Consider the following 27718-nt stretch of genomic DNA (forward strand, 5'->3'; position numbering starts at 1 on the left):
AAAGCAGCTGAAGAGAGGAGACACTAACCGGAAAGTTATTGCAATATTTCTTATCACCGTTAACCATCTGGAGAGAGAAGTTTAAGACACAGACACATTCTTTATAATGGCAGCCTTTTCTTTTTGGTGTAATGTCATTAGTAATTACATCAGGCCAGTCTCATTGGTAGACTTTATGTTTCCTCTGTGACACCAGAACAATTTTTTATGGCCTTTGCTTAAAAAGGGAAGAAGTTAGTTGAACAATCTTGAAGCACAAAAAATCATTGAGACTTAAATTTTTCCAGCAAAAAAATGCTGCATCTTCCTGTGTACACCCAGAGTTAAATAAAACACAAAACACACAAAAAGGTAACAAAAACTTTCTAACATGGCTCTGACAGGACAGAAATATACATCTGAAGAACAGTTGTCTTTTTTTTTTTTTTAAGGTTTTTTTTTAGTTTTGGAAAAAAAAAAAAAAAGTAACCAAAAATAAAAGTTCAGTTTGTCTGAATCCGTTCAGGGTCCATTACAAAAAAAGTAATGTCAATAAATATGAGTGCCAACGTAGATGGAGGATGTCACAGAGTTATAACTCAGTCTTCTCGTTCTCTTCTGGGGATTTCTGCGTCGTCGATTCTAGAACAACGAAGAACCAAAGAAAATGGAGAAAGAAAAACAATTAGAATGGAATGACCACGGATGAATGGAACAATGTGACACATAATAGAGGGCAATGCAGTTTTCTGGAGTCCTTAGAGAACATTCACTGCATTTTATGGTACCAGTTTTGTGCATAAGAATTTTTGGACAACTAATGCATACGGGGCAGAGAATATCCACAGCGTATATTGACCAGTGCTGCGGATTAGACATCTGCAGCATGTCAGCATAGACATTAATATGGCGTCGCTCCTCTGCAGATATAACATTTCCCACTCTTCTGGGAAGGATTTCTACAAGATTGTGGAAGTCTGTGGAAATTTTTGTCTCTTCATCCAGAAGATCCCCAAATTGTTCCCACAAAGCTGAAGCTACAATTGTCCACAATGTCTTGTGCTGAAGAATTAAGATTTCCCTTCACTGGAACTAATGGCCCAATGCCGACCCCTGATAACAGCCCATAGCATTATCCTCCTCCACCATCTGTACAGCGGCACAATGCAGTCAGGGGGTAACGTCCTCCTGGAATCACCAAACCCAGACTCCTCCATCAGACGCAGATAGAGAAGTGCGATCAGTCACTGCACAAAACACGTCTCCTCCAGAGTCCAGTGGTGGCGGCTTTACACCACTCCATCTGACGCTCGGCATTGTGCTTGGTGATGTACGGCTGCATGCAGCCGCTCGGCCATGGAGCTCCTGGCGGGGGCGCAGTGTTTGTACTGATACCAGAGGAGGTCTGGACTATGCAGTTATGGGGTCAGAAGAGCAGTGGTGACTTTCTTGCCCTCTGCTCCTCAGCACTCGGCCCCCCACTCTGTAATGATACAGGGTCTCCACTTTGTGGCCGAGTTGCTGCGGTTGCTTCCACCTCTCAATAATATCACTCACAGGTGATGGGGGAACAATTTCATGAACGGACTTGTTACACCAGAGTTCACCGTCTTTTCCAAATGTCTCAGGTTTTTTAGATTCGTGTTATGCCATAAAACAAACAATCAGTACAAGCCCCTGAAACAACACCTGTTCCTTATGGAAGAGTCTACTTGCATTACTCCTGCTCAATACACTGCAAATTCATTGATACATAACTTACATACTCACAAACTTACAATGTGACCAGAGCATTAAAATTCTTGTGCATGCCCCGGATTACCTGCTTCAGAACCGGCCAGTTCTAGGACCTTCTCTTCGGCTGGAGGCTCCGCTGCAGGTTCAGGTTCACTGGGCGGCTCTGCGTAAAAGAAATAAAATATAAGTCTATACATTCACTAGAAGTCAGAGGCAGTTAATGAGATCCATTATATTAGCCATGGCACCAACATGAACAGAGCCTAAAGGTGGAAAGAAATAAAGAAAGAGTCCTAACAGAATGCAAAAAGAATGTTTTTATAGTCGCTTACCTTCCGTGCCTTCTTTTATAATTTTCTCGCCAGTCTCTGTTGTATTGTTTTCTCCATTATCCGATTTTGTGGTGTTATTCTTCGGCTTGGGCTTAGGCTTAGGTTTGGAAAACTTTGCTTTGTTTAGCAGGTACTGGATTTCCCTGTCCAATGCCGCTAATTTTTGCTCAATATCTTTAGACAACAAGACTGGTTTTTCGGTGGCTGGTAATTTGGCTTGCTCTGCTAGTGTTTCATTTTTCCATATCTATGTAGAAAAAAGGTTAATAAATTCAATACAAACTGCTATCAACCATCTAACTTCTGCTCTAAATTTCAGAGCAGTGTTCGCAGCAGCGGAACTTTCAGCGATCAGCAAGTTACCAATAGATTCATTCAGGCAGCCCTTTTAAGAGACGGGTGGGAGCAACAGAGTCGTGGTGCTAGAATGGCAGGGGGAAGTAACGGTTATTTTGTCATTTCATGCCATTTATAGTCAAACTTTCATGGATTCCCTGAAAATCTCTCTTTTCTTACCCAGGTGTCATTAATCAGCTTTTCCAGTGTATTTAGCTCCACGTCTGTGAATATGGGGTCTTCATCCATGAGCATTCTAGCACTCCTAAAGAGAAAGGGGAAAAAAATGTAAAAATTAGATAAGACATCAGAAGAGATTTCGCACCGTGGGAATGTGACTACAGAGGGTGTAAATTCGGCAGAGATTTAAATAAAAATAAAAAAATCATACTCTCAACCACTTTGTTGCTGCCATTTTGCTGGAATTTGTGCAAATAGTCATAGCAAAAAAAAAATTGGGATCCTGGCAAATCTGAATTTTTGGTGAAGGGCAGGGGTGGGATGGACGGGACGGTGACATCCCAATATATAGAGTATGGGGTCCTGTCTACCCAGTGAAGGGCTGGTGGGATGAATGGGATGGTGAGACCCTAATGTATAGAGTATGGGGGGGTCCTGTGTACACAGTGGAGAGCAGGGCGAATGGACGGGAGGGTGAGACCCTAATATATAGTTTGTACAAAGTTGATGCTCTCATCTCTACATGTGACCCTGATTTTTTGGTAGAGGGGTTACAGTATGCCCAAGCTCCTTGGCCAATCAGCACAGACAAGTGCCCTTTTCAGCAGTATGAAGCCCCCAATAAATTATAGTGAGTGCTCTCAGTACCCACTGGTAAAATATACTTCTATACAGTTCACTTACTTCAGAAAAATAGAAGAATGATTGAGCAAACTATCCAGAGTCGCCAGTTTGTCTGGCCACTTTCTCCGCTCTTCAACCTTGAAAAATAATGACTTGCATGCCTTCTTCAGCTCACTTAGCTTGTCCTTCAACTCCTGCAATAAATGTGATCGATGGATGAAAATAATTTGCATAAGAAAATTCCACCTTAACCTGAACCTGTCATATTGGGTCCGTGGACAGCAGGAACCAGTGACAGTAGGTCCTCGTCAGAATCTGAAAAACTGCAGCACTTTAAGTTTTAAAAAGAGTCGGGAACACTGAGAAAATGTGCAGAGTAGCTTTGGAGCGACTTGTACCTGCTCGCTTCAACTCGATGGGTGTAATGGGCAAATTCCCTTTTAATATGACTAACTACTATGCTATGATTAAGAGCGGTTAACCACTCGAAACGCGTCAGTTTTTTTTTTTTATATCCCCTTGTATGTGTTTTGTCATTTTTTAATGGATCTACAACAAAATAACTTTTTTACACTATCTACAGATGGATGTGTGGAATTTCCTCTTCTAATGACTAACTACATTCAAATCATGAATGCCCTTTATGCTCTATAAAGAGGTTCAAATTATATTAGAAGTTCCAGGTCTTAAAGGGAAAAAAAAAAAAAAAAAGCTATGCAAGATATTTTTTAATTAAACACATATATTGTTTGGCTAAAAAGCATTTTTTCACAGAAGGGTTTCCTTTAGCATTTGGCTTCTACATCCTTTATGTATCACAGTACATAGCAGACAGGAAAATGAGATACCAGTGAATCTAGTGAGCTCTTCTGAAGATTTGTATCTTTTATATCTAATAAGATTTATTGACCATTTAAAAGTTAATTTAAGTGATCCTAAATAAGTAGGGGGGGGGTCACAGATTCTGCCACTTACTGGGGAATTTCACTCTTCACTCATTCTATGTACTGTGATGAAAAGAGGCTGTAGAAAACAAAAATGGTCTAGCATTATTTTTTTTAAGGAAACCCTTGCAAAAAAATGATTCAAATGTTTAGAATAATAAGACACAACCAGAATATTCCATTTCACCCCGTTTTTAATCAAGTACCTTAGTAGTTGCTGTATATCCCTCATCTTCTAGCCAGGCTGAGGCTTGGCTAAGCTTGCTGGAGATCTCCTCCCTTTGCTCCTTTGTAGACACTTTACGGAACTCACTTTGATCTAGTTTATCCTAAGGCAATAAGAGGACACCATATTATAGGAAGATCATAAATTAACATATATTCACAATGTAAGAAACGAACGGGGCTGAAGAGGCAGCTCCGTTCAATGTGTCGCAGGCTCTGCCAGGGGCTGCAGAACAGCTCCCAGTACCTGAGAATAGTACAGAGCTAAACACAGCTGATCAGTTGGGGTTCCTCCAATCTGGCATTGATGACCGATCCTAAGGACAGGTCTTCAATAATATACGCTCAGACAACCCCTTTAAATCCCACTCGCATGTAAATAAAGGTTTCATACCTGCGTCTCAAAAATAAAAGCTTCTAAGCTATTTGCAGCTTTTTCTCGTTCGTGTTTCGCCAAGTCTCGTTCAGTGAGTTCCTGCAACCTAGAGGCAAGGAGACAGATTACTCTTCATAGTCACATTCAGAGGATGTTACATCCCAAGTATTACTCTAAGAGGACAGGTAGTTAAGACTTCTTTCCAATTTACCAACTTAGGGACAAATCATGGAAACATTTAAAGGGGTTTTCGGTTCTCTGTAAACGATCACGTGTCCATTCTAAGGGGCTGAGGGTATGAAGATAACAGAGTAACCCTGCACTTCACTCTCTTCAGATCTTTTCTTAATAATATACTCACTTTTTAACCGATTTCTTCATGTCTTCTTCATTAAGATCTGGTATATCATTAATGGTCTGATCGGCTCCGATCTCATCGACAAGTTTCTGCTTCTTGGGAGCAGCGGGTTTTTTAGCCTCTTCTTCGGGTGGCTTTGCAGATTCTGCATCTTTTGCCGTTTCTTCTTTCTCCTTAGTGTCCTACCAGAGTCAATAGACCATAGACTTTTAGTAACAATCCAGCAGCTGATCGTTTTGGAAATCAACTCCGTAAACGAGTATTAAGGGGGTTGTCCAGGACTTTGGAAAGTGATGGCCTATTCTTTAGAGGAGATTTGTGGGGGTCTGACATGCAACACTTCCTACAGTCAGTCGTCATCTGGTCTGGCAGCCACTGAAGTTACAGAGTGTAAAATGCCCGGACACCACAGCGACGTGTAGTGGCCATTCTCTGGTACTACAACTCAGCTCCTCTTGACGTGAATAGGAGCCGAGCTGCACACAATGTACAGCGCCGTGATCTTCAGGCTCTGAACATCCAACCGCCATAGGACCTGCAAAGAGCTGATCATTGGGGGGTGCCAGGTTTCGGACCCCCTCAAATCTGCTCAATGGGGGTACCAGGTTTCGGACCCCCTGAAATCTGATCAATGAGGGTGCCAGGTTTCGGACGCCCATCAATCTGATATAGGCTTTCAATATCAAAGTCATGGATGAACCATTTAAGTGCATTTTGTGGGTCACCTTGTTCTCTTTTTCATTCTCCTTTTTCTCTTCTGATTTTTGGTCCTCTGCTTTAGCGTCTGAATCCTTTTGGTTGCTCGCTTGTGTTGTTGACTCTTGATCTTCTTCTTTAGTGGCCTCAGTTGGCACCTCTTCTTCTTCCTGTAAAATACATTTAAAAAAATTTGAAACAGGATGGTCCGAGGCCAAACTTCATAAACTTTAGTAAAGAGACACAGCGTAGAATGACATTCATGGGAATCAGCCCAGAAATACAGATATATGCTGGTCGTTTTATAAGATGCCACATAAGTAGATCTGAATATGATGTTTGGGTGATAAAGTCTTACCTGGACACTCTCTGTGGCATTTTCCTTACTCTCCGTAGTGGAACTTCCTCCTCCGAACAAACTTGATATAGTATTTCCTAGTTCTGAAGAGGCAGAAGTAAAAGATACACAGCACATGAAAAAAGAATATAAATGTACAAGACCATGAAAAAATACCCCAAACAAACAGACATTCTGTAGCCAGTATTATTTTCCCCTACACCTGGACCACCCTTTTCTTTCTCATCATATTTTGTCTTATTAATCTGAGAAATATGATCTGGTTCATGCAGGCGAAGTGTCACTTACTCGTTAATGTAGATTCCTGCTCTGGCTTCTCTTCTACCAGCGTCTCAAACACAGCTTCCACCTAAACAGATTGGAGAAAAATTCAAAAATTAATTTTATCTATAATCCATAACGAAAATCCACAGAACAAATGGAATTCAAAGACCGCGAGGAAACATTCGCACTACGACTAGAAGAGACTTCATATCTCATCTACTTCGCTTGTTCTGCATTACACAGCAGATTTTCCAAAAACATCCGCTATGTGTGCATGAAAAGACCTCTCATTCTTAAAGGTTTCTCCCTTCGTTGGCCTTACCCTGTCCAGGCTGAGTATTCCACTTTCGTCCATATTGAAGTGAGCCTTGATACCTTTTGACTCATAGTCGGCCTTCTTCTGAAAACTTTCCCCAACTCCACTGAGTTTAACAGTAGTCAGGTTCAGTGATCCAAAAATTCTGCAATTTAAAAAAAAGTGGCACGTTCATCACGACTGACATTTCTATGGCGCTCTTGCAATGCAAATGCAAGTAACAATTAGGAATTTCCATATCCAAGGTCTTACTTCAGATCCTCGGCGTCCAGGAAGCTCAGGTCTCCGTAATTAATGTTAAATTCAAAATCATCGGTGTATCGATTAAAGGTGATCACTTTGCGCTGGGGGTAGGGCGCCAGCCTCTGGAAGAGAATCCTCTTATTGTGCTTCAAGCTTTTAACATCTTCTTCCTCCACTTCTCGAGTAAACTCCACCTGATAGAAGAAATCACTTAAAAGAGTTTTCTCATCATCATAAATTGGTAATCTTTGCAATTTGCCTTTTATTAAAAATCCTCCCTGGTCTTAAGAATGGAGGAGTTTTTAATTCTATAGTTTACAGCCCATTGTCTAGGTTACTGGCCACCGCTGCTGTGTAACAGAGGTGGCCAGATTCCTAAGCAAAGAGTGCAGCAGTGTCAAGATCTGTGCAATAAAGTTTGCCAGCGCTGCTCTGAAGCCAGCCAACCTGGACAGCTTAAGTGCCCCTGCGCTACTCTGAAGCAGCAGGAGGGAGTGCACCGCCACCAGCAAGTAAGAAGCTGGGACATAGGAGCCGTGCACTCGTGAAGACTCAGCAAGAATAAGCTTTTGAAAGACATTTCCTCACACTGTAACCCATCAAAGTTATAAGTCTTACCTGTATTGGAAAAATAGCAGCGTCTCGGACTACAAACGGCTTCACTTTAAAGGCTTTACTCAGAGCGGCTGCCTGATAAACGGCTCCCATAGCAGCAGCTTCATCCGCATTTATGTTCTTCCCAAGCTCTTCCCTGTGACAAAATTGTTATTTATATTGACAATTAATATGATTGGATAGGTTTTAAGTTTTATCCCCAGTGGCCAATTTTCATTTTTTGGAATTTTGTTATTCCCCTCCCTTTTAGAAACTAACTTGACATTGCCATATGAGAGCTTAATTTTTGCAGTGTTGAATGACACCATCACCTAGTGTTTCTGAAACCCTCATTCTCAGGCACCAGCTGGTGGCCTTCATTGTAGAAAAGGAAAAATAACCAACTTAGAGGTCATCAAAATGGCAATTTCGATGCGACATACTCACTTGCCCACGGCTTTAAGGAGCAGCTCTTGAACTTTGGGAATACGAGTGCTACCACCCACTATGATGACCTGATCAATTTCATCCTATCAACACAAAAACAGACTCAAACACTGGAAAAAAAATATACGTATACAAAATTACGAATGTGAAATACATTGCTCATGCGTTATCCTCACCATGTTCATCTCGGCACTACTCAAAGCTTTCTGCACCGGAGAAGAAACCCTTTCGAAGATATCTGCACACAGCTCCTCTAAATCTTGACGCGTTACTTTGGCTTTAAAATCAATATCATCCATAAGACCCTCGATCTGTGCACCAAAAAAACATTTGACGCGTGAATATGAGAGGTGGTCCGAATCGATTCCCAGGACCTGGTCTTTCGGTCATGTCAGTCATTTGTGACAGCCTCCTACCTCACAGTATCTGCAGCTTTTCTTTTGAGTAGCCGGCCTGGCTTTGTCACGCAAGGTGAGGGAAGGAAGTGTACAACGACGGGAAGAGTGGGAAGGGGGCCCAACAAACAGGGAAAGGGGGAGTGGAAACCCCTAGGCAGATCTAATATCACCCTGACTACCCTATTGTCCCTATACAGGTTCCTCACCCATCGCCGAGCAGGAACCTAATCCCTGAATGTCCCTAGAGCTTGGCCCTAGATAGGGAGAGGACAGGGTGAGCACTAGTCAGGCCCCACTACAAAACTAAATACATCAAGATAACAAACAAAGAGGATACACTTAGCTTGAGAAGACACCAGAGAGAACACCAACTGTCCTCCAATGGAAGTCAAAGAAGAAACTAGCCAACTACTAGCACTCCAGACATTTACAGAGGAACATAGAACTATCACCGGCTATCACTCCACTCTCTGGAGACACAGAGTTTTTATCTACCAAGCAAGGGTGTGTCAATTAGCAGAAGGTGGAGGTCGCTGCTGGGTCCTAAAGGAAGAAGGATATACCTATACTACAGAGATGAGGGAATCACGAAGGCATCTGCAATGCCAAGCGCAGTGGCCTTCTACAGCCGGATCCACAGCGATTGTCTGTCACACTTGATACACCCGTGACAGGCGTGACGTCATCGTTATGGTGTGACATCACACCAGGATGTTTAATCAAAAGGAGAGCTGCAGATGCCGTCATATAAGAAGTGGTTCTCATCCAAAGACCTCAGATTGCTGACATGGCCATTTGACCAGGGTTTGGATTCTGTTAATTCACCGTCTAATATATGGTTGTTTTGCAAAGTTTACACTATGGTACCTGTGCCATGTGATCATTGTTGGCACTTAGGATGGTCTTCACGCGATTAGCCTCTTTTAAGAGCTTGGCCATCGCCCGGGGATTCTCTCGAACATCCTTCTTGGATTTCTTTTGTTCATTGAAAAGCTTGGCTAAGTGAGCTCGAAGCCTCACATCTATCTCAATGCCACCAAGAGATCGGTCAAACCTATAAGTAATTTGGGTAAAAAAAAGAAAAATCTACTTTGTTGAAAGTGAAAACCAAACAGTGCAAGTACCTAGTGGTTTAGAGAAATGTTATCCCCAAAAAGATAGGGAATACATTACAGGGATAATCTAATCTACATAAATCATCATGTAACCGCTGGATACGTCATAATTGTTAGATCTGTGTGAGTCCCACCTTTGGGACCCCCAGCAATCACCAGAATGTGGGGTAACGCGTGTTCCCCATTCTCCTCTGGACACAAGGCTACAGCCAGGAAGAGTTAAATATAACTACTCCATTCGACGCCTGGCTGCACACAAGTCCCCTGTCCTTGGATCAGCGGGTGGCCTAATGGTCGGATATGCAATCGATAGGTGGTAACTTGCTTGGAACGAATTTCTGGTTTGATAAAAGTCAGCCAAACCAGCTAATTTCAGAAGGATCGGCCAACACTCCAATTGTGTATGGGGGCCTCCTAACTAGAGTTGGATTTATGGTGGTTGATCCTTTTGTTCTCTGGAAGATAAGCTCACCGCTAGAGGAGTCTGGCCGCAACTCTCAGAGAACATAAGAGTGCTTGGCCAAGCTAAGCGTTCTTGTGTATGGAGGAGTCAGGAGAGGAAGCCATTCTGCCGATAGCTGCCCAACGTGTATGGGGGCCTGTAGATCAATATGGGTCACACCAGGGGAATATCTGAAAATGACGACTTGTGTCCCACGTCCTTCCCTGCCAAGAAAGTGGTGTCCCACATTCTCTATGGCACTGAAGACATGGAGGACTTCAGTGCCAAGAGGAGTTGAATGGAGGCGCTCCAGTCAATTCTTCCAGTCTGTGGTCTTGCGGGCAGAAGAGAACAAAATTCCCCATTCTGGAAATCAATTGGGGTCCCAATGAGGAGACCCACACCAATCTAACAGTTACCACCTATCCATTCAATAGGTGATAAAGAAGTTTTCCATCCGAAGCAAGTTAACGCCCATGTCAAACATGGAGACTCTTGTCAGTGCAGGGACCAACCACTGTGGTCTAAGGCACAGACGTAGTGCTGCGCTCAGCCTCTGTGGTCTAAGGCACAGACATAGCCCAGCGCTCAGCCACTGTCGTCTAAGGCACAGACGTAGCGTGGGCTCTGTTTTCTCCATGTCTTCAGCATAGTAAACTTAGAATGGAAGGTCAAGATTCAGGAGCGACCTGCCACTGCATTCAACTCATCCTCTTAGCCTTGCCCCTTTTTTCTAGATCTTTCCAAAATGTTAAGGCCTAACAAATGTCTTAAAGAAGAATTTGGCATACAGCATGTACCAATTTATTTTGTTTGTCAAGTTTCCAACACAATTTCTTTAAAGGATAACTCATTTCTTACCCAACACCCCGGATTTGAAGCTGTGGCTGAATGCCTGACTCCTTGGTCTTTGTAGTCTGATAAGTCACGATAGTGCATGCTGTACTCCTTGATCCCATATCATAAAACATAATGCTCTGTAACACAAGGCAGATGTACAATGAAAGGGGGTTCAAACAATTTCTAACAGTAAGACCTTCACATTTAATTGTAATCCTCCAACACATTCAGTAAATCATTACCATTATAAGAAACCTGGTTATAGAGCAGGAAGAGCTGACTCTTAGCTGCCATCATCATGTTATAGAGCAGGAAGAGCTGACTCTTAGCTGCCATCATCATGTTATAGAGCAGGAAGAGCTGACTCTTAGCTGCCATCATCATGTTATAGAGCAGGAAGAGCTGACTCTTACCTGCCATCATCATGTTATCCTCCTGCTCTATAACATGATGACGACAGCCATGACTGGATATTTAATGTGACAAGTTCCCTTGGAATATGCAGTCACACCTCCATGAGGGCTGTAGAGTTACAAAGTCAGAACCAAATCTCTCAAAAAGAAAATCAGCAACGCATTCCTCTGATGGGAACCAACCCAATTTTGGACCAAAATACATTGTCTTTATGCAAATCGTTGATACATAAAGTGTAAGTGTGCCTTTAACAGATCAAACTTTCTGCAGTGAAATCCACAGCTACAAAAACTGCTGCAGGCTGCAAAGTTTCTAGGCTTTTGACCCTTTGAGCTGAAAAAAGTCACATGAGTGAGAATTCAGGAAATGTGGCTACTGTGGGTTTCAGCAGATTTGCAGCGTGCAATTTCCACGGGAATGTACCCTGAAAGCATAAAATGTGCAAACAAACCTGTGCAGTGGCGTTAATATCTTTCCTTCGGAAAACGCCATAGTTCAGAGCCACTGCAGTGTTATCATTGATGAGCTGAAGCACCTTAAGGCCGGCTAGCTTGGCGGCTTGGAGCACGGCTCTGCGCTCCGCCTGGTTAAAGAAGACAGGTACCGTAATCACCACGTCCTTAATGGGCTGCTCTAAAAATCAACGAGACAGAAATGGTTAGAGTAACAGAAAGCGGGCCGAATAGAAATATTTCAAGTTTGCGATGGTTAAAAAGAAAAGACAGTAGATAAATACAGAGTTCTAGATCCAACAGCCACATGGCTGTCCGGCCACAATTGGAGTACTGTATATACTCGAGTATAAGCCGAGTTGTTCAGCACATTTTTTGTGCTGAAAAAGCCCCCCCCCCCCTGGCTTATGCTCGGGTATATACCCAAGTATATAGAAGTTCCGTTGGTGGATAGTGAAGGGGGGGTTTGCAGCGACAGAGAAGCGGGGCACACGCAGCAGTTGATGCTGCAGCTACCACGTGTGCCCGCTGCTAAAGGGTAATGAATATTCCCTCTTCTCCACTCCCATGGGCGTGGATAAGAATGAATATTCATTTTCTTTAGTAGCGGGCACAGAGGAGCGCTGAGCCGCAGCTCCTGCTGACAGTGCCTGCTACTAAAGAGAATGCATATTCACTCTTTTCCACGGCCCCGGCGTGGAGAGGAGTGAATATGCCGGCAGCTCACATCAGCGTGTGAGAGCATATGGCTGTGACGCCATGTGCTGCTCAGGTGCTGACATGAGCTGCTGGCAGCAGGACGCAGCGCTGGAGCAGAGGTGAGGAAGGAAGGTGAGTATAAGTGTTTATTTTTTTATGTGTGCAGTGATGGGAGGCCATGCATACCAGCATTGGGGGATGAGGGGCGCCGTGCATACCAGCATTGGGGGATGAGGGGCGCCGTGCATACCAGCATTGGGGGATGAGGGGCGCCGTGCATACCAGCATTGGGGGATGAGGGGCGCCATGCATACCAGCATTGGGGGATGAGGGGCGCCATGCATACCAGCATTGGGGGATGAGGGGCGCCATGCATACCAGCATTGGGGGATGAGGGGCGCCATGCATACCAGCATTGGGGGATGAGGGGCGCCATGCATACCAGGATTGGGGGATGAGGGGCGCCATGCATACCAAGATTGGGGGATGAGGGAGCAATGCGTACCAGGACGGGTAATTTACCAGTAGCTGCTGAATTTCCCACCGTAGGATCATACTCTGTTCAATAAGTTTTCCCGTTTTTTTTTTAAATTAGGAACCTCGGCTTATACTTGAGTATATACGGAACATTAGACTGGTGGCGGCAAGATTATTTTGTATGTGTATGAGGGGAATTGTCCACTTCTGGGAACTTTTTTTTTTTTTTTTTTTTTTGTGCATCATTTTTGCAGTTCGGTTTCATAAGAAAAGAAAAAAAAAAAAGAAGAGGTACACTATTTGACTTGAACAGGCTCTTTATTTCCATACACATTCAAATTTAATGTGGTCTGTGTTCATAGATCAGCGGAGATCACAAAAACGCAATGAAAAACAATGAAAAGAGAGAGAAACTCTCCCTTTGGACTATCAGAAAGAGCTCACTCACGGAGGCTCAGTTAACTCATTCTGCAGCCAGTAATAGAAAGTGCAGCACAGAGGCCATAGAAGGCAAGGGGTGCAAAAATTTTAAAGAAACCCGACTGCAACTAAATAACTATTTCTAACCAAAAATAAATGAGAAGGTGTGTCCAAACTTTTGGTCTGTAATTTAAAAGATTTTTCTGTATTTTCATGAGTTTGAAAATTGTACATTCACACTGAAGGCATCAAAACTATGAATTAACACATGTGGAATTATATACTTAACAAAAAAGTGTGAAACAACTGAAAATATGTTTTATATTCTAGGTTCTTCAAAGTAGCCACCTTTTGCTTTGATGACTGCTTTGCACACTCTTGGCATTCTCTTGATGAGCTTCAAGAGGTAGTCACCGGAAATGGTTTTCACTTCACAGGTGTGCCCTGTCAGGTTTAATAAGTGGGATTTCTTGCCTTATAAATGGGATTGGGACCATCAGTTGTGTTGTGCAGAAGTCTGGTGGATATACAGCTGACAGTCCTACTGAATAATTTGTATTATGGCAAGAAAAAAGCAGCTAAGTAAAGAAAAACGAGTGGCCATCATTACTTTAAGAAATGAAGGTCAGTCAGTGCGAAAAATTGGGAAAACTTTGAAAGTGTCCCCAAGTGCAGTTGCAAAAACCATCAAGCGCTACAAAGAAACTGGCTCACATGAGGACCGCCCCAGGAAAGGATGACCAAGAGTCACCTCTGCTTCTGAGGATAAGTTTATCCGAGTTACCAGCCTCAGAAATCGCAGGTTAACAGCAGCTCAGATTAGAGACCAGGTCAATGCCACACAGAGTTCTAGCAGCAGACACATCTCTTCAACAACTGTTAAGAGGAGACTTTGTGCAGCAGGCCTTCATGGTAAAATAGCTGCTAGGAAACCACTGCTAAGGACAGGCAACAAGCAGAAGAGACTTGTTTGGGCTAAAGAACACAAGGAATGGACATTAGACCAGTGGAAATCTGTGCTTTGGTCTGATGAGTCCAAATTTGAGATCTTTGGTTCCAACCACCGTGTCTTTGTGCGATGCAGAAAAGGTGAACGGATGAACTCTACATGCCTGGTTCCCACCGTGAAGCATGGAGGAGGAGGTGTGATGGTGTGGGGGTGCTTTGCTGGTGACACTGTTGGGGATTTATTCAAAATTGAAGGCATACTGAACCAGCATGGCTACCACAGCATCTTGCAGCGGCATGCTATTCCATCCGGTTTGCGTTTAGTTGGACCATCATTTATTTTTAAACAGGACAATGACCCCAAACACACCTCCAGGCTGTGTAAGGGCTATTTGACCAAGAAGGAGAGTTATGGGGTGCTACGTCAGATGACCACAGTCACCAGACCTGAACCCAATCGAGATGGTTTGGGGTGAGCTGGACCGCAGAGTGAAGGCAAAAGGGCCAACAAGTGCTAAGCATCTCTGGGAACTCCTTCAAGATTGTTGGAAGACCATTTCCGGTGACTACCTCTTGAAGCTCATCAAGAGAATGCCAAGAGTGTGCAAAGCAGTCATCAAAGCAAAAGGTGGCTACTTTGAAGAACCTAGAATATAAGACATATTTTCAGCTGTTTCACACTTTTTTGTTAAGTATATAATTCCACATGTGTTAATTCATAGCTTTGATGCCTTCAGTGTGAATGTACAATTTTCAAAGTCATGAAAATACAGAAAAATCTTTAAATGAGAAGGTGTGTCCAAACTTTTGGTCTGTACTGTACATACAAAAAAAATAAAATATAAATTAATAAATTATTATGATTAATAATAAATACTTTGCATGTATTATTGGTTAAAAAAATGTAGTGATTGAAAAAAAAAATCATAACTGGGGTAAAAAACTAATTAATTTGTCTTGCCTATATATTCTCAGTTAACTCATTCTGCAGCCAGTAATTGCAATATTTCTAAAGAAACCCAATTACAAAAACTAGACAGACTTTTGTTTAAAAAAAAAAAAAATGACCCAGTAATTTTTACCAAGCAATGAACGCCGTACGAATGAAACCCAAACACCGATGAGAGTTGCTTTGAATGGTGAGAAAACCAATGCGGTCATTCAAATCTACAACTCATCCCAGATAAAGCAAGCCCTTGTATGGTTATGACAAAGGATAAAAAAAAAAAAAAAGTTATGGTTTTTGAAAGAAGAGGAGGAAAACAAAATGAAAGTGCAAAAATTAAAATTGCCCATGTCCTTAAAGAGTTAAAGTCATTAATAAAATACCTTGCAATAGATCCAATTTTATATGTAATACACTGGAGTATGGAGGAGGGTGGGGACGCTCACAGGCTTACTCCAGGAAAAAAATATTATAGTAATTTATTTACAATTTACCTGCAAATTCTTCTGCAAGAGTTCTGGTGTAGTTGAGCGTCATGGCTAGAAGTTCTTCAGGAGAATACAACAGTTCTCTGAAAGCATAAAATACAAAGAAGGATCAGAAGAACTGCAAGCAAGTGAGTGCACACAGGCAAGAGAGCCTGCGGCTGTCAGAGCATGCTGAGAGTTATAGTCTCCCATAAATATACCACCATTATACTTCTATTATCAGAAGAAAAAAAAAAAAAGTACGTACTCCGACAGCTTGAAAAGAACCGTGCCCCGCTCGGCCTCCCTGACAACACTGTACTCAGGGAACCGGCTTCTAAAACTCTCAACTTGGGGGTTTTCTGCCCGCTTTCCGATCAAGTCTTGGAAGTAACGGAACGTCACCTTGGGATTCTTAGCTGCCTGCGGAGAATAAAGGACACAACAAAACTTAGTCGGTCCCTGCTAGTCTGTACTTCAGAGGACGACCCCATCCAAAAATGCATGATAGGAGCAATAATGGCATCTGTGCGAGTAAACATCACTAGTTTTATTTTTCACTCATCCCTTTAAGAATAATTTTCCTTGCGCCTGACGGATACAAGTCACTTACCAGCCCTACAGCACTGTCCCCAAAGAGACGCTCATTATCTTTTAAAGCTACGGCACAAGGCGTCTTTCTCCTCGACTCCCTGAGAAATAAAAGGTTAACAAAAACATTAAATTGGAAGTCTGCTGTGAAGCTTGCAGAACTATGAATGCAGCTCTTGATTAGAGCACAGTCTAACAGACCCCATTTTTTTTTTCAGAACTGCAGCACATAACGCCAAAAATGTAAAAAACGTACAAGCAAGATCTCCCCCACGTCCTACTAAATTAAACGCTCCCTCCTTTCTGGCCGACAGGACTTACTTGTTTAATACAATTTCCATAGGGACTCCGGGTTTTACTATTGCAATTTTCATCCATTCAGAGCCCAGATCCACAGACATGACGGCCACAGAGTCTGGAGAGAAGAACATCAGGTTGTCAAAAATCTGCACCAGAGGAATAGTGAGAAGGAGCCAGAATCATCCCGCCCCCAGTGCACCTTCAGCCTCATTTACATAACTATTCAAAGTGGATTTTCTCAGTAACAGGATTTACATTTGCAATCAGGACACAATAAGTGAACTTATATTTTTCTATCCTATCCAGAAGTGTCCTCAGTTTGGTGGCCTTAAAAAGCCTGACAAGTTCTCTTTAAATAGGGGTTGTCCTGTTGAGATAAACCTTTCTTTATTGAAGCCGGTGCAGTGATCAGGGGGTCACCACGCGGATGGATTTCCGAGCCCCGGGGGAGCATCTATTGTAGGGCAATGAAAAAAGCTGAAGTATCACATCTCCACGAGTAATGCAGAGGAGAGACAGCCATTGTTCAGGGTAAGAGGAGATTTCATGCTGGGGAGAAGCCGACAAGTTAAGGAGAAGGTCTCCCTCACGATCCGATGTTTTTTTCCCACATTGTAGTATTTTGTATGGCGCTACTATAGTTCTCAGCCTCGCCGCCCCTCAACATGAGATACGCTGCCTGATGGTCCCTCTACACCAAGATGCGCCGTCTCGCTGCCCAATGATACAACTTTCAGCCTGAGACTTTGCACTAAAAACTTTAGCTCAATATGAGAACTTCAAGCAACTTTTCAATTATGGGGGAGAGGATAGAATAAAAGCTTCATCCTCTCAACCCAAAAGTGTCAAGAAAAGAATAAATAAATAAATAAATAAAAAAAGGTTTTAAAATCTGCAGCAAAGGTTTGGGGGTGTCAGTGGTTTGTTTGCAAGCTTCAGAGCAGGAGGCTCTGTGCACTGTAAGCCTGTGTAAAGTCATAACACAGTCATGTGAAGACAAAGCAACTGACGCACCTCAGAGCAAGACATTGCGGCTGTCACCCATGGCACCCAGTTTATACGGACTGTCTGGAGCAACCGGCTGCGATCCGGAGGACACCATTTGCATTTAAGTTGTGAGCTTTGCAAATAAAAGACATTTAAGTTGAAGTTTCCTTGGGTCACTGCCCCATTACCGCACAGTGTGAACACCGCCGCACTACAATGTGTGTATATATAATATACACTGCTCAAAAAAATAAAAGGGAACACTTAAACAGAATATAACTCCAAGTAAATCAAACTTCTGTGAAATCTAACTGTCCACTTAGGAAGCAACACTGATTGACAATCAATTTCACATGCTGTTGTGCAAATGGAATAGACAATAGATGGAAATTATTGGGAATTATCAAGACACCTTCAATAAAGGAGTGGTTCTGCAGGTGGGGACCACAGACCACATCTCAGTACCAATGCTTTCTGGCTGATGTTTTGGTCACTTTTGAATGTTGGTTGTGCTTTCACACTCGTGGTAGCATGAGACGGACTCTACAACCCACAGAAGTTGCTCAGGTAGTGCAGCTCATCCAGGATGGCACATCAATGCAAGCTGTGGCAAGAAGGTTTGCTGTGTCTGTCAGCGTAGTGTCCAGAGGCTGGAGGCACTACCAGGAGACAGGCCAGTACACCCGGAGACGTGGAGGGGGCCGTAGGAGGGAACCAACCCAGCAGCAGGACCGCTACCTCCGCCTTTGTGCAAGGAGGAACAGGAGGAGCACTGCCAGAGCCCTGCAAAATGACCTCCAGCAGGCCACAAATGTGCATGTGTCTGCACAAACGGTTAGAAACTGACTCCATTAGGGTGGTATGAGGGTCCGACGTCCACAGATGGGGGTTGTGCTCACAGCCCAGCACCGTGCAGGATGCTTGGCATTTGCCACAGAACACCAGGATTGGCAAAGTCGCCACTGGCGCCCTGTGCTCCTCACAGATGAAAGCAGGTTCACACTGAGCACATGTGACAGACGTGACAGTCTGGCGACGCCGTGGAGAGCGATCTGCTGCCTGCAACATCCTTCAGCATGACCGGTTTGGCAGTAGGTCAGTAATGGTGTGGGGTGGCATTTCTTTGGAGGGCCGCACAGCCCTCCATGTGCTCGCCAGAGGTAGCCTGACTGCCATTAGGTACCGAGATGAGATCCTCAGACCCCTTGTGAGTCCATATGCTGGTGCGGTAGGCCCTGGGTTCCTCCTAATGCAGGACAATGCCAGACCTCATGTGGCTGGAGTGTGTCAGCAGTTCCTGCAAGATGAAGGCATTGACGCTATGGACTGGCCCGCCCGTTCCCCAGACCTGAATCTGATTGAGCACATCTGGGACATCATGTCTCGCTCCATCCACCAACGTCACGTTGCACCACAGACTGTCCAGGAGTTGGCGGATGCTTTAGTCCAGGTCTGGGAGGAGATCCCACAGGAGGCCATCCGCAACCTCATCAGGAGCATGCCCAGGCGTTGTAGGGAGGTCATACAGGCACGTGGAGGCCACACACAATACTGAGCCTCATTTTGACTTGATTTAAGGACATTACATCAAAGTTGGATCAGCCTGTAGTGTGTTTTTCCACTTTAATTTTGGGGGTGACTCCAAATCCAGGCCTCCATTGGTTAATAAATTTGATTTCCATTGATGATTTTTGTGTGATTTTGTTGTCAGCACATTCAGCTTTGTACAGAACAAAGTATTCAATGAGAATAGTTCATTCATTCAGATTCTTTATGCACAGCCAAATGTCTGAATCAATCTGTACCAAATTCAGGCACTTCGGAAGAGAAATATTTTTTGCAAACAGGTAAACTAAAAAGACTTGTGTGAAGTCGGGAAGTTCTACTAGTACTTTATAACAGGAATAATCTGCGATTGCAGAAAATAGAAACGTTTTATTCGGCGCCATTACTGCTGAGAACACGAGTGCACAAACCCTTCATTAACACAACTACTTCTCCGGGCCAAAAGAATCATTCAGCTCTCCGCAAGAGTCTCAGAATAAGGGTGGAACAGGGACAACGATCCCATCGCAGTGCATGGACTGGCCGGCGACTCTGCTCACCCGAGCATGTAGTTCTATGCAGCTGTCACGCTCGGGTCAGCAGAGCCGCCGGCCAGTCCGTGCACTAGGAAGCGATCGTGGTCCGCGTTATACGGCCGTCTGATTGCGCTCTAAGGCTAGTGATCACTGTGCCAGTAACAGCACGAGGACAGGAAACCACACTGCATTGTTTCCATGAGCTTTGCAAACACTGATTGCAAATTATACAGGAGCAACACGGACATCCTGTGTGATCAGAGGCGGGAAAACTGCCAAACCAGGACACCTGCTGCTACTGGAGCCAGCAGGACTACACGACTCCTAATCTGACACACACAGGTTTAGCTTTGGGTACACGGGACCTATCGGGTGTGGAAATTACACTCTGAAATAACCTTAAAAGTCTCAAAGTGAGTCTCCGTAATAAAAGTAGTTCCTACATGTATCTACCAGCTTCCCCATTCACTTCCCCTTACTCTTGACTAATTAAAGGAGACTTGTCACCGGATCAGAAGTGCTCAGAGTTTGCTCTTTTATTTCCACTGATCCCCTGAGTTTTCTGTTTTTTGTATTATTTAAATCCGCCATACGGCTCCAGAGATAAGGACCTTTTTATTTAGTGCTACTGTTATGATCTTTACTAAGGGGGCGTGGCTCGTAGTAATTATGTAAAACTACTAAGCCACACCCCATATGATCCTGTAAGCCACACCCCCTTAGTAGCAGCAAAATAAAAAAGGCTCACATCTCTGGAACCATACGGCGGATTGAAAAAAAGAAAAAAACAGTAGTCAGGGGATCTGCAGGAATAATATAGTAGCAAAAACTGGGCACTTTTTACCTGTCTACAGGTCTCCTTTAACCCCTTAATGTCCTAGGGTGTATTAGTACACCCTAGGCCATCACCCCCGATTCAGCACGGGCTCTGGCACCGAGCCCGTGCTGAACCGGGCACATGTCAGCTGACATGTGCCCGCAACAGCAGCGGGTGGAAACGCGATCCACCAGTGGCTGTTAACCAGTTAAATGCTGCTGTCAATCTTTGACAGCTGCATTTAACACCGCCGCCATGGAAGCGCGGCATTAGCCCCGCCATCGGTGACCCCGTCACATGATCACGGGTCACAGATGGGTGGGCATGACAACACGGAGTCTGCAGCAGACCCTTGTGGTTGTCATGTCGCGCTTGCTATGAGCGCCACCCAGTGGTCGGCACTCATAGTAAGTGAGCATTTCTGCTACACAGAGGCGATCTGCTCATCACCTCTATGTAGCAGAGCCAATCAGATAACTGCAGCTTCTAGTCTCCTATGGATATTATTGAAGCATGCAGAAAGTGGAAAAAAATATTTTTAAAAATATTTAAAAAAAATAAAATAAAAGTTTAAATCACCCCCCTTTCGCCCCATTCAAAATAAATAATAAAAAAAAAAATCCCACATACACATATTTGGTATCGCTGGGTTCAGAATCGCCCGATCCATCAATATAAAAAAATAATTAGTCTGATCTGTAAACGGCGTAACGATAAAAAAAATTCTAAACGCCAGAATTACGTTTTTTTTGGTCATCGCAACACTGAAATAAAATGCAATAACGCGCAATCAAAACATTGAATCTACCCCAAAATGATATCAATAAAAACGCCAGCTTGACGCGCAAGAAATAAGCCCTCACCCGGCCCCAGACCCCGAAAAATGGCGCCATTTTCTTTTTTTTAGCAAACTTTGGATTTTTTTCACCACTTAAATAAAAAAGAACCTATACATGTTTGGTGTATATGAACTCGTAATGACCTGCAGAATAAGAATAGCAGGTCAGTTTTAGCATTCAATAAACGTGGTTAAAAAAAAAAAAACACAAAAAACACAAACCGTGGAATTGCATTTGTTTTGCAATTTCACCGCACATGGATTTTTTTTTTCCTGTTTTCCAGTACACGATATGGTAAAATCAGTGATGGCGTTTAAAAGTACAACTCGTCCCGCAAAAAATAAGCCCTCACACGGCCATATTGACCAAAGAATAAAAAAAGCTATGGCTCTGGCAAGAAGGGGAGCAAAAAATGAAAACGCAAAAACAGAAAAACCCAAGGTCGTTAAGGGGTTAAAGGATATGGTCACCTTCAGAGATATTTTATTGTACTTAAATGCATGAATTTGGGGCTAAAAGTTATTTTTGTAGTTGGGATCCATTAAAAAGTTTGCTTAATTTGGCTATTACAGGCTCTTTGTTTCCATGTGCATTGCAGGCTGCAGAATGAGTTAACTGAGAATTTGTCAGTGAGCATCCTGGACGTCTTACGCCTTATCCAGAAGTCAGTTTCCCACGTATGAAGGGTTTTCAAAGATAGAGCACATTCCCATTATAATCTATGGAGCTGTTCACTATGTGTATGCAAAAAAAATCACGGAGAATTGTCTGTTTTAGATCTGCATCAAAATTAAGATGTTAATGGGTCCGAGAAAATTCCTGACAGAACACGGATGTCATCAACGTGCAGTCCGTGGCTAACACTGCAACGTCACGTTGACAGTGTGGCAACAAACCAGTGAGCTTAGCGGCTCTGAAGGGGGCGTTCCAGTTTTAAAAAAATGCAGCCGGGGCTGAACACCTTTAACATTCCTCAGGTCTTTAAATCTGCTAAGAGAAGCTCAGAAAAGCAGATTAAAGGAAAAAAACACAATAAACTCTCCGCCAGAAAGAGCTCACTGATGGATCCTCAGTTAACTCAGTCCGCTGTTAGCGATGAGCAAGGAAACAAAAGAGCCTGTAAAAAAAATCCAAATGGTGCAACATTTTTAAGGAATCAAAAAAATAAAAAATAAAAAATCAGCACAGGATACAATCTTTGGTACAAGGACACTGCAGAAGCCTGGAGGAGTCTGGCTGCAGCGGATGGGGGAGATGGTCAGCCTTTACGACATCACATGGGTAAAGCATCAGAGATATTACCTGCAGCAATAACATGGGCGCCACACTCTCTTACCTGTTGTGGAGGGGAGCAGGACCACCAGGAAAACTGAGAGGAGGGCACACAGCGTCCACGTCCGAGGGTCCATCTTGCAGGGGTCACGCCACAAATTATATACACCTGCACAATGTAAATGGTATACATGAGCGGAAAATCCAAAGTCCCTGAGACCACAGACTGGAAGAGGCCCAAGAGGCCAGCAAGAACGTGCTGACAGTCTCCAGGGGAAAAGATGGCCACCTTATTGTAAAGTGGCACAAAACACTTCAATCTTCACCTAGTGACTGAGGCCTGATCCTCAGTGCGGCGCACAGGACTGGTGATCCCCCGTCATCAGTGTGGCGCACAGGACTGGTGATCCCCCGTCATCAGTGTGGCGCACAGGACTGGTGATCCCCCGTCATCAGTGCGGCGCACAGGACTGGTGATCCCCCGTCATCAGTGCGGCGCACAGGACTGGTGATCCCCCGTCATCAGTGCGGCGTACAGGACATGAGATCCCTCATCATCAGTGCGGCGTACAGGACTGTCACCCATCATCATCAGTGCAGCGTACAGGACTGGTGATCCCTCGTCATCAGTGCAGCGTACAGGACTGAGATCCCTCGTCATCAGTGCAGTGTACAGGACTGAGATCCCTCATCGTCAGTGCGCAGCGTACAGGACTGAGATCCCTCATCGTCAGTGCGCAGCGTACAGGACTGAGATCCCTCATCGTCAGTGCGCAGCGTACAGGACTGAGATCCCTCATCGTCAGTGCGCAGCGTACAGGACTGAGATCCCTCATCGTCAGTGCGCAGCGTACAGGACTGAGATCCCTCATCGTCAGTGCGCAGCGTACAGGACTGAGATCCCTCATCGTCAGTGCGCAGCGTACAGGACTGAGATCCCTCATCGTCAGTGCGCAGCGTACAGGACTGAGATCCCTCATCGTCAGTGCGCAGCGTACAGGACTGAGATCCCTCATCGTCAGTGCGCAGCGTACAGGACTGAGATCCCTCATCGTCAGTGCGCAGCGTACAGGACTGAGATCCCTCATCGTCAGTGCGCAGCGTACAGGACTGAGATCCCTCATCGTCAGTGCGCAGCGTACAGGACTGAGATCCCTCATCGTCAGTGCGCAGCGTACAGGACTGAGATCCCTCATCGTCAGTGCGCAGCGTACAGGACTGAGATCCCTCATCGTCAGTGCGCAGCGTACAGGACTGAGATCCCTCATCGTCAGTGCGCAGCGTACAGGACTGAGATCCCTCATCGTCAGTGCGCAGCGTACAGGACTGAGATCCCTCATCGTCAGTGCGCAGCGTACAGGACTGAGATCCCTCATCGTCAGTGCGCAGCGTACAGGACTGAGATCCCTCATCGTCAGTGCGCAGCGTACAGGACTGAGATCCCTCATCGTCAGTGCGCAGCGTACAGGACTGAGATCCCTCATCGTCAGTGCGCAGCGTACAGGACTGAGATCCCTCATCGTCAGTGCGCAGCGTACAGGACTGAGATCCCTCATCGTCAGTGCGCAGCGTACAGGACTGAGATCCCTCATCGTCAGTGCGCAGCGTACAGGACTGAGATCCCTCATCGTCAGTGCGCAGCGTACAGGACTGAGATCCCTCATCGTCAGTGCGCAGCGTACAGGACTGAGATCCCTCATCGTCAGTGCGCAGCGTACAGGACTGAGATCCCTCATCGTCAGTGCGCAGCGTACAGGACTGAGATCCCTCATCGTCAGTGCGCAGCGTACAGGACTGAGATCCCTCATCGTCAGTGCGCAGCGTACAGGACTGAGATCCCTCATCGTCAGTGCGCAGCGTACAGGACTGAGATCCCTCATCGTCAGTGCGCAGCGTACAGGACTGAGATCCCTCATCGTCAGTGCGCAGCGTACAGGACTGAGATCCCTCATCGTCAGTGCGCAGCGTACAGGACTGAGATCCCTCATCGTCAGTGCGCAGCGTACAGGACTGAGATCCCTCATCGTCAGTGCGCAGCGTACAGGACTGAGATCCCTCATCGTCAGTGCGCAGCGTACAGGACTGAGATCCCTCATCGTCAGTGCGCAGCGTACAGGACTGAGATCCCTCATCGTCAGTGCGCAGCGTACAGGACTGAGATCCCTCATCGTCAGTGCGCAGCGTACAGGACTGAGATCCCTCATCGTCAGTGCGCAGCGTACAGGACTGAGATCCCTCATCGTCAGTGCGCAGCGTACAGGACTGAGATCCCTCATCGTCAGTGCGCAGCGTACAGGACTGAGATCCCTCATCGTCAGTGCGCAGCGTACAGGACTGAGATCCCTCATCGTCAGTGCGCAGCGTACAGGACTGAGATCCCTCATCGTCAGTGCGCAGCGTACAGGACTGAGATCCCTCATCGTCAGTGCGCAGCGTACAGGACTGAGATCCCTCATCGTCAGTGCGCAGCGTACAGGACTGAGATCCCTCATCGTCAGTGCGCAGCGTACAGGACTGAGATCCCTCATCGTCAGTGCGCAGCGTACAGGACTGAGATCCCTCATCGTCAGTGCGCAGCGTACAGGACTGAGATCCCTCATCGTCAGTGCGCAGCGTACAGGACTGAGATCCCTCATCGTCAGTGCGCAGCGTACAGGACTGAGATCCCTCATCGTCAGTGCGCAGCGTACAGGACTGAGATCCCTCATCGTCAGTGCGCAGCGTACAGGACTGAGATCCCTCATCGTCAGTGCGCAGCGTACAGGACTGAGATCCCTCATCGTCAGTGCGCAGCGTACAGGACTGAGATCCCTCATCGTCAGTGCGCAGCGTACAGGACTGAGATCCCTCATCGTCAGTGCGCAGCGTACAGGACTGAGATCCCTCATCGTCAGTGCGCAGCGTACAGGACTGAGATCCCTCATCGTCAGTGCGCAGCGTACAGGACTGAGATCCCTCATCGTCAGTGCGCAGCGTACAGGACTGAGATCCCTCATCGTCAGTGCGCAGCGTACAGGACTGAGATCCCTCATCGTCAGTGCGCAGCGTACAGGACTGAGATCCCTCATCGTCAGTGCGCAGCGTACAGGACTGAGATCCCTCATCGTCAGTGCAGTGTACAGGACTGAGATCCCTCATCGTCAGTGCAGTGTACAGGACTGAGATCCCTCATCGTCAGTGCAGTGTACAGGACTGAGATCCCTCATCGTCAGTGCAGTGTACAGGACTGAGATCCCTCATCGTCAGTGCAGTGTACAGGACTGAGATCCCTCATCGTCAGTGCAGTGTACAGGACTGAGATCCCTCATCGTCAGTGCAGTGTACAGGACTGAGATCCCTCATCGTCAGTGCAGTGTACAGGACTGAGATCCCTCATCGTCAGTGCAGTGCACAGGACTGAGATCCCTCATCGTCAGTGCAGTGCACAGGACTGAGATCCCTCATCGTCAGTGCAGTGTACAGGACTGAGATCCCTCATCGTCAGTGCAGTGCACAGGACTGAGATCCCTCATCGTCAGTGCAGTGTACAGGACTGAGATCCCTCATCATCAGTGCAGTGTACAGGACTGAGATCCCTCATCATCAGTGCAGTGCACAGGACTGAGATCCCTCATCGTCAGTGCAGTGCACAGGACTGAGATCCCTCATCGTCAGTGCAGTGTACAGGACTGAGATCCCTCATCGTCAGTGCAGTGTACAGGACTGAGATCCCTCATCATCAGTGCAGTGTACAGGACTGAGATCCCTCATCATCAGTGCAGTGTACAGGACTGAGATCCCTCATCATCAGTGCAGTGTACAGGACTGAGATCCCTCATCGTCAGTGCAGTGTACAGGACTGAGATCCCTCATCGTCAGTGCAGTGTACAGGACTGAGATCCCTCATCGTCAGTGCAGTGTACAGGACTGAGATCCCTCATCGTCAGTGCAGTGCACAGGACTGAGATCCCTCATCGTCAGTGCAGTGCACAGGACTGAGATCCCTCATCGTCAGTGCAGTGTACAGGACTGAGATCCCTCATCATCAGTGCAGTGTACAGGACTGAGATCCCTCATCATCAGTGCAGTGTACAGGACTGAGATCCCTCATCATCAGTGCAGTGTACAGGACTGAGATCCCTCATCATCAGTGCAGGCCATCCCGCATGCAGCGGCCTCTGTCCCCGCCGCTCCCCTCACCTGTGTCCCCGGCTCGGCGCACTGTGTCCGGTCTGTGGCGCTCCGGGCTGTATATCCACCAGTCACCCTGCAGAGCCCGCACAGTGTCGCGCACAGGCCTGAACGCGGCGCACGCTGATTGGTGGATTTACCGGCAGCCACAGCGTCAACCAAGCGCGGACATCCAGCCAATCAGGCTTTAGACAATTGTCCGGCCCCCACATTCCCATTGGTCCACGTTCCATCAAAGTAGCTGATTTGTCCACGATGCCGTGACGTCACGAAGTGTCTGACACATGGGTGGGGCTTTTAAAGTGGCGCTGCCGGGTGACTCGTAAGGTGTCTGCATCTGCCGGACGGGGCTGATGCAACGTGGGCGAAACAGGCTGAGCCAGTGCTGCAATAAGGAACATGTGCGCTGCGTGCGGCAATGGCGGCTCCATAGTGAACAGCAGTGAGGGCAGCACCGCACACTATAAGGGGAGGGATGGCTGACAACTTGGTTCAGCAGACTGCCCCTTTAAGGATTTGTTTTAATGGCCTTTGGCTCCAGTTTGAGCCATAGCAACCCTATGGATGAATGATCTACAGGAAGATGGAGCTTGATTATTGGCCCCCAAGTATGTCAGCGTCCAGGAACATTATATGTGTTGAGGAGAATGGAGGCGCTACACTGTAACTGCACGATAACTCCTTGCAGGTCTCATGCATGCAACAGTCTCCCTCCCCGAGCATGCACAAGGGAGCGTACACCTGCATGGCCGGGGAGGCACAAGGGAGCGTACACCTGCATGGCCGGGGAGGCACAAGGGAGCGTACACCTGCATGGCCGGGGAGGCACAAGGGAGCGTACACCTGCATGGCCGGGGAGGCACAAGGGAGCGTACACCTGCATGGCCGGGGAGGCACAAGGGAGCGTACACCTGCATGGCCGGGGAGGCACAAGGGAGCGTACACCTGCATGGCCGGGGAGGCACAAGGGAGCGTACACCTGCATGGCCGGGGAGGCACAAGGGAGCGTACACCTGCATGGCCGGGGAGGCACA

At 46.0% G+C, this 27718-nt stretch overlaps 1 protein-coding gene across 2 annotated transcripts; it reads right to left on the bottom strand.

The window, feature by feature from the left end:
• Nucleotides 1-450: 450 nt before the first annotated feature.
• On the bottom strand, nucleotides 451-26844 carry HYOU1 (hypoxia up-regulated 1). 2 transcript variants are annotated; one of them, XM_073657027.1, is made up of 25 exons: nucleotides 26694-26844; nucleotides 22579-22683; nucleotides 16540-16633; nucleotides 16241-16319; nucleotides 15896-16050; nucleotides 15655-15731; nucleotides 11670-11851; nucleotides 10826-10941; nucleotides 9275-9461; nucleotides 8186-8320; nucleotides 8010-8092; nucleotides 7587-7719; nucleotides 6978-7162; nucleotides 6732-6870; nucleotides 6434-6494; nucleotides 6146-6228; nucleotides 5817-5957; nucleotides 5095-5273; nucleotides 4752-4839; nucleotides 4339-4461; nucleotides 3249-3382; nucleotides 2565-2649; nucleotides 2049-2295; nucleotides 1802-1879; nucleotides 451-621 (listed from the first exon to the last, which is right to left on the bottom strand). In XM_073657027.1, the coding sequence occupies exons 2-25, from the start codon at nucleotides 22649-22651 to the stop codon at nucleotides 572-574; spliced, it is 2907 nt and encodes a 968-aa protein (XP_073513128.1). In that variant the 5' UTR covers nucleotides 22652-22683; nucleotides 26694-26844; the 3' UTR covers nucleotides 451-571. The 2 variants fall into 2 exon arrangements, with proteins under 2 accessions (XP_073513128.1, XP_073513129.1); XM_073657028.1 differs by having other exon boundaries at nucleotides 1758-1879.
• Nucleotides 26845-27718: the final 874 nt, after the last annotated feature.

This window comes from Phyllobates terribilis, unplaced genomic scaffold (genome assembly GCF_046119375.1).
Source record: "Phyllobates terribilis strain yellow unplaced genomic scaffold, ASM4611937v1 Scaffold_12__6_contigs__length_324123572, whole genome shotgun sequence".
Classification (NCBI taxonomy): Eukaryota; Metazoa; Chordata; class Amphibia; order Anura; family Dendrobatidae; genus Phyllobates; species Phyllobates terribilis.

Coding starts and splice junctions, on each gene's coding strand:
- HYOU1 (XM_073657027.1), bottom strand. CDS start 22,651: ATGGACCCTCGGACGTGGACGCTGTGTGCCCTCCTCTCAGTTTTCCTG. Junction 16,051..16,240: donor GGGACAGTGCTGTAGGGCTG/GTAAGTGACTTG, acceptor TATTCTCCGCAG/GCAGCTAAGAATCCCAAGGT. Junction 8,321..9,274: donor ACAATGATCACATGGCACAG/GTACCATAGTGT, acceptor TTTGGTGCACAG/ATCGAGGGTCTTATGGATGA.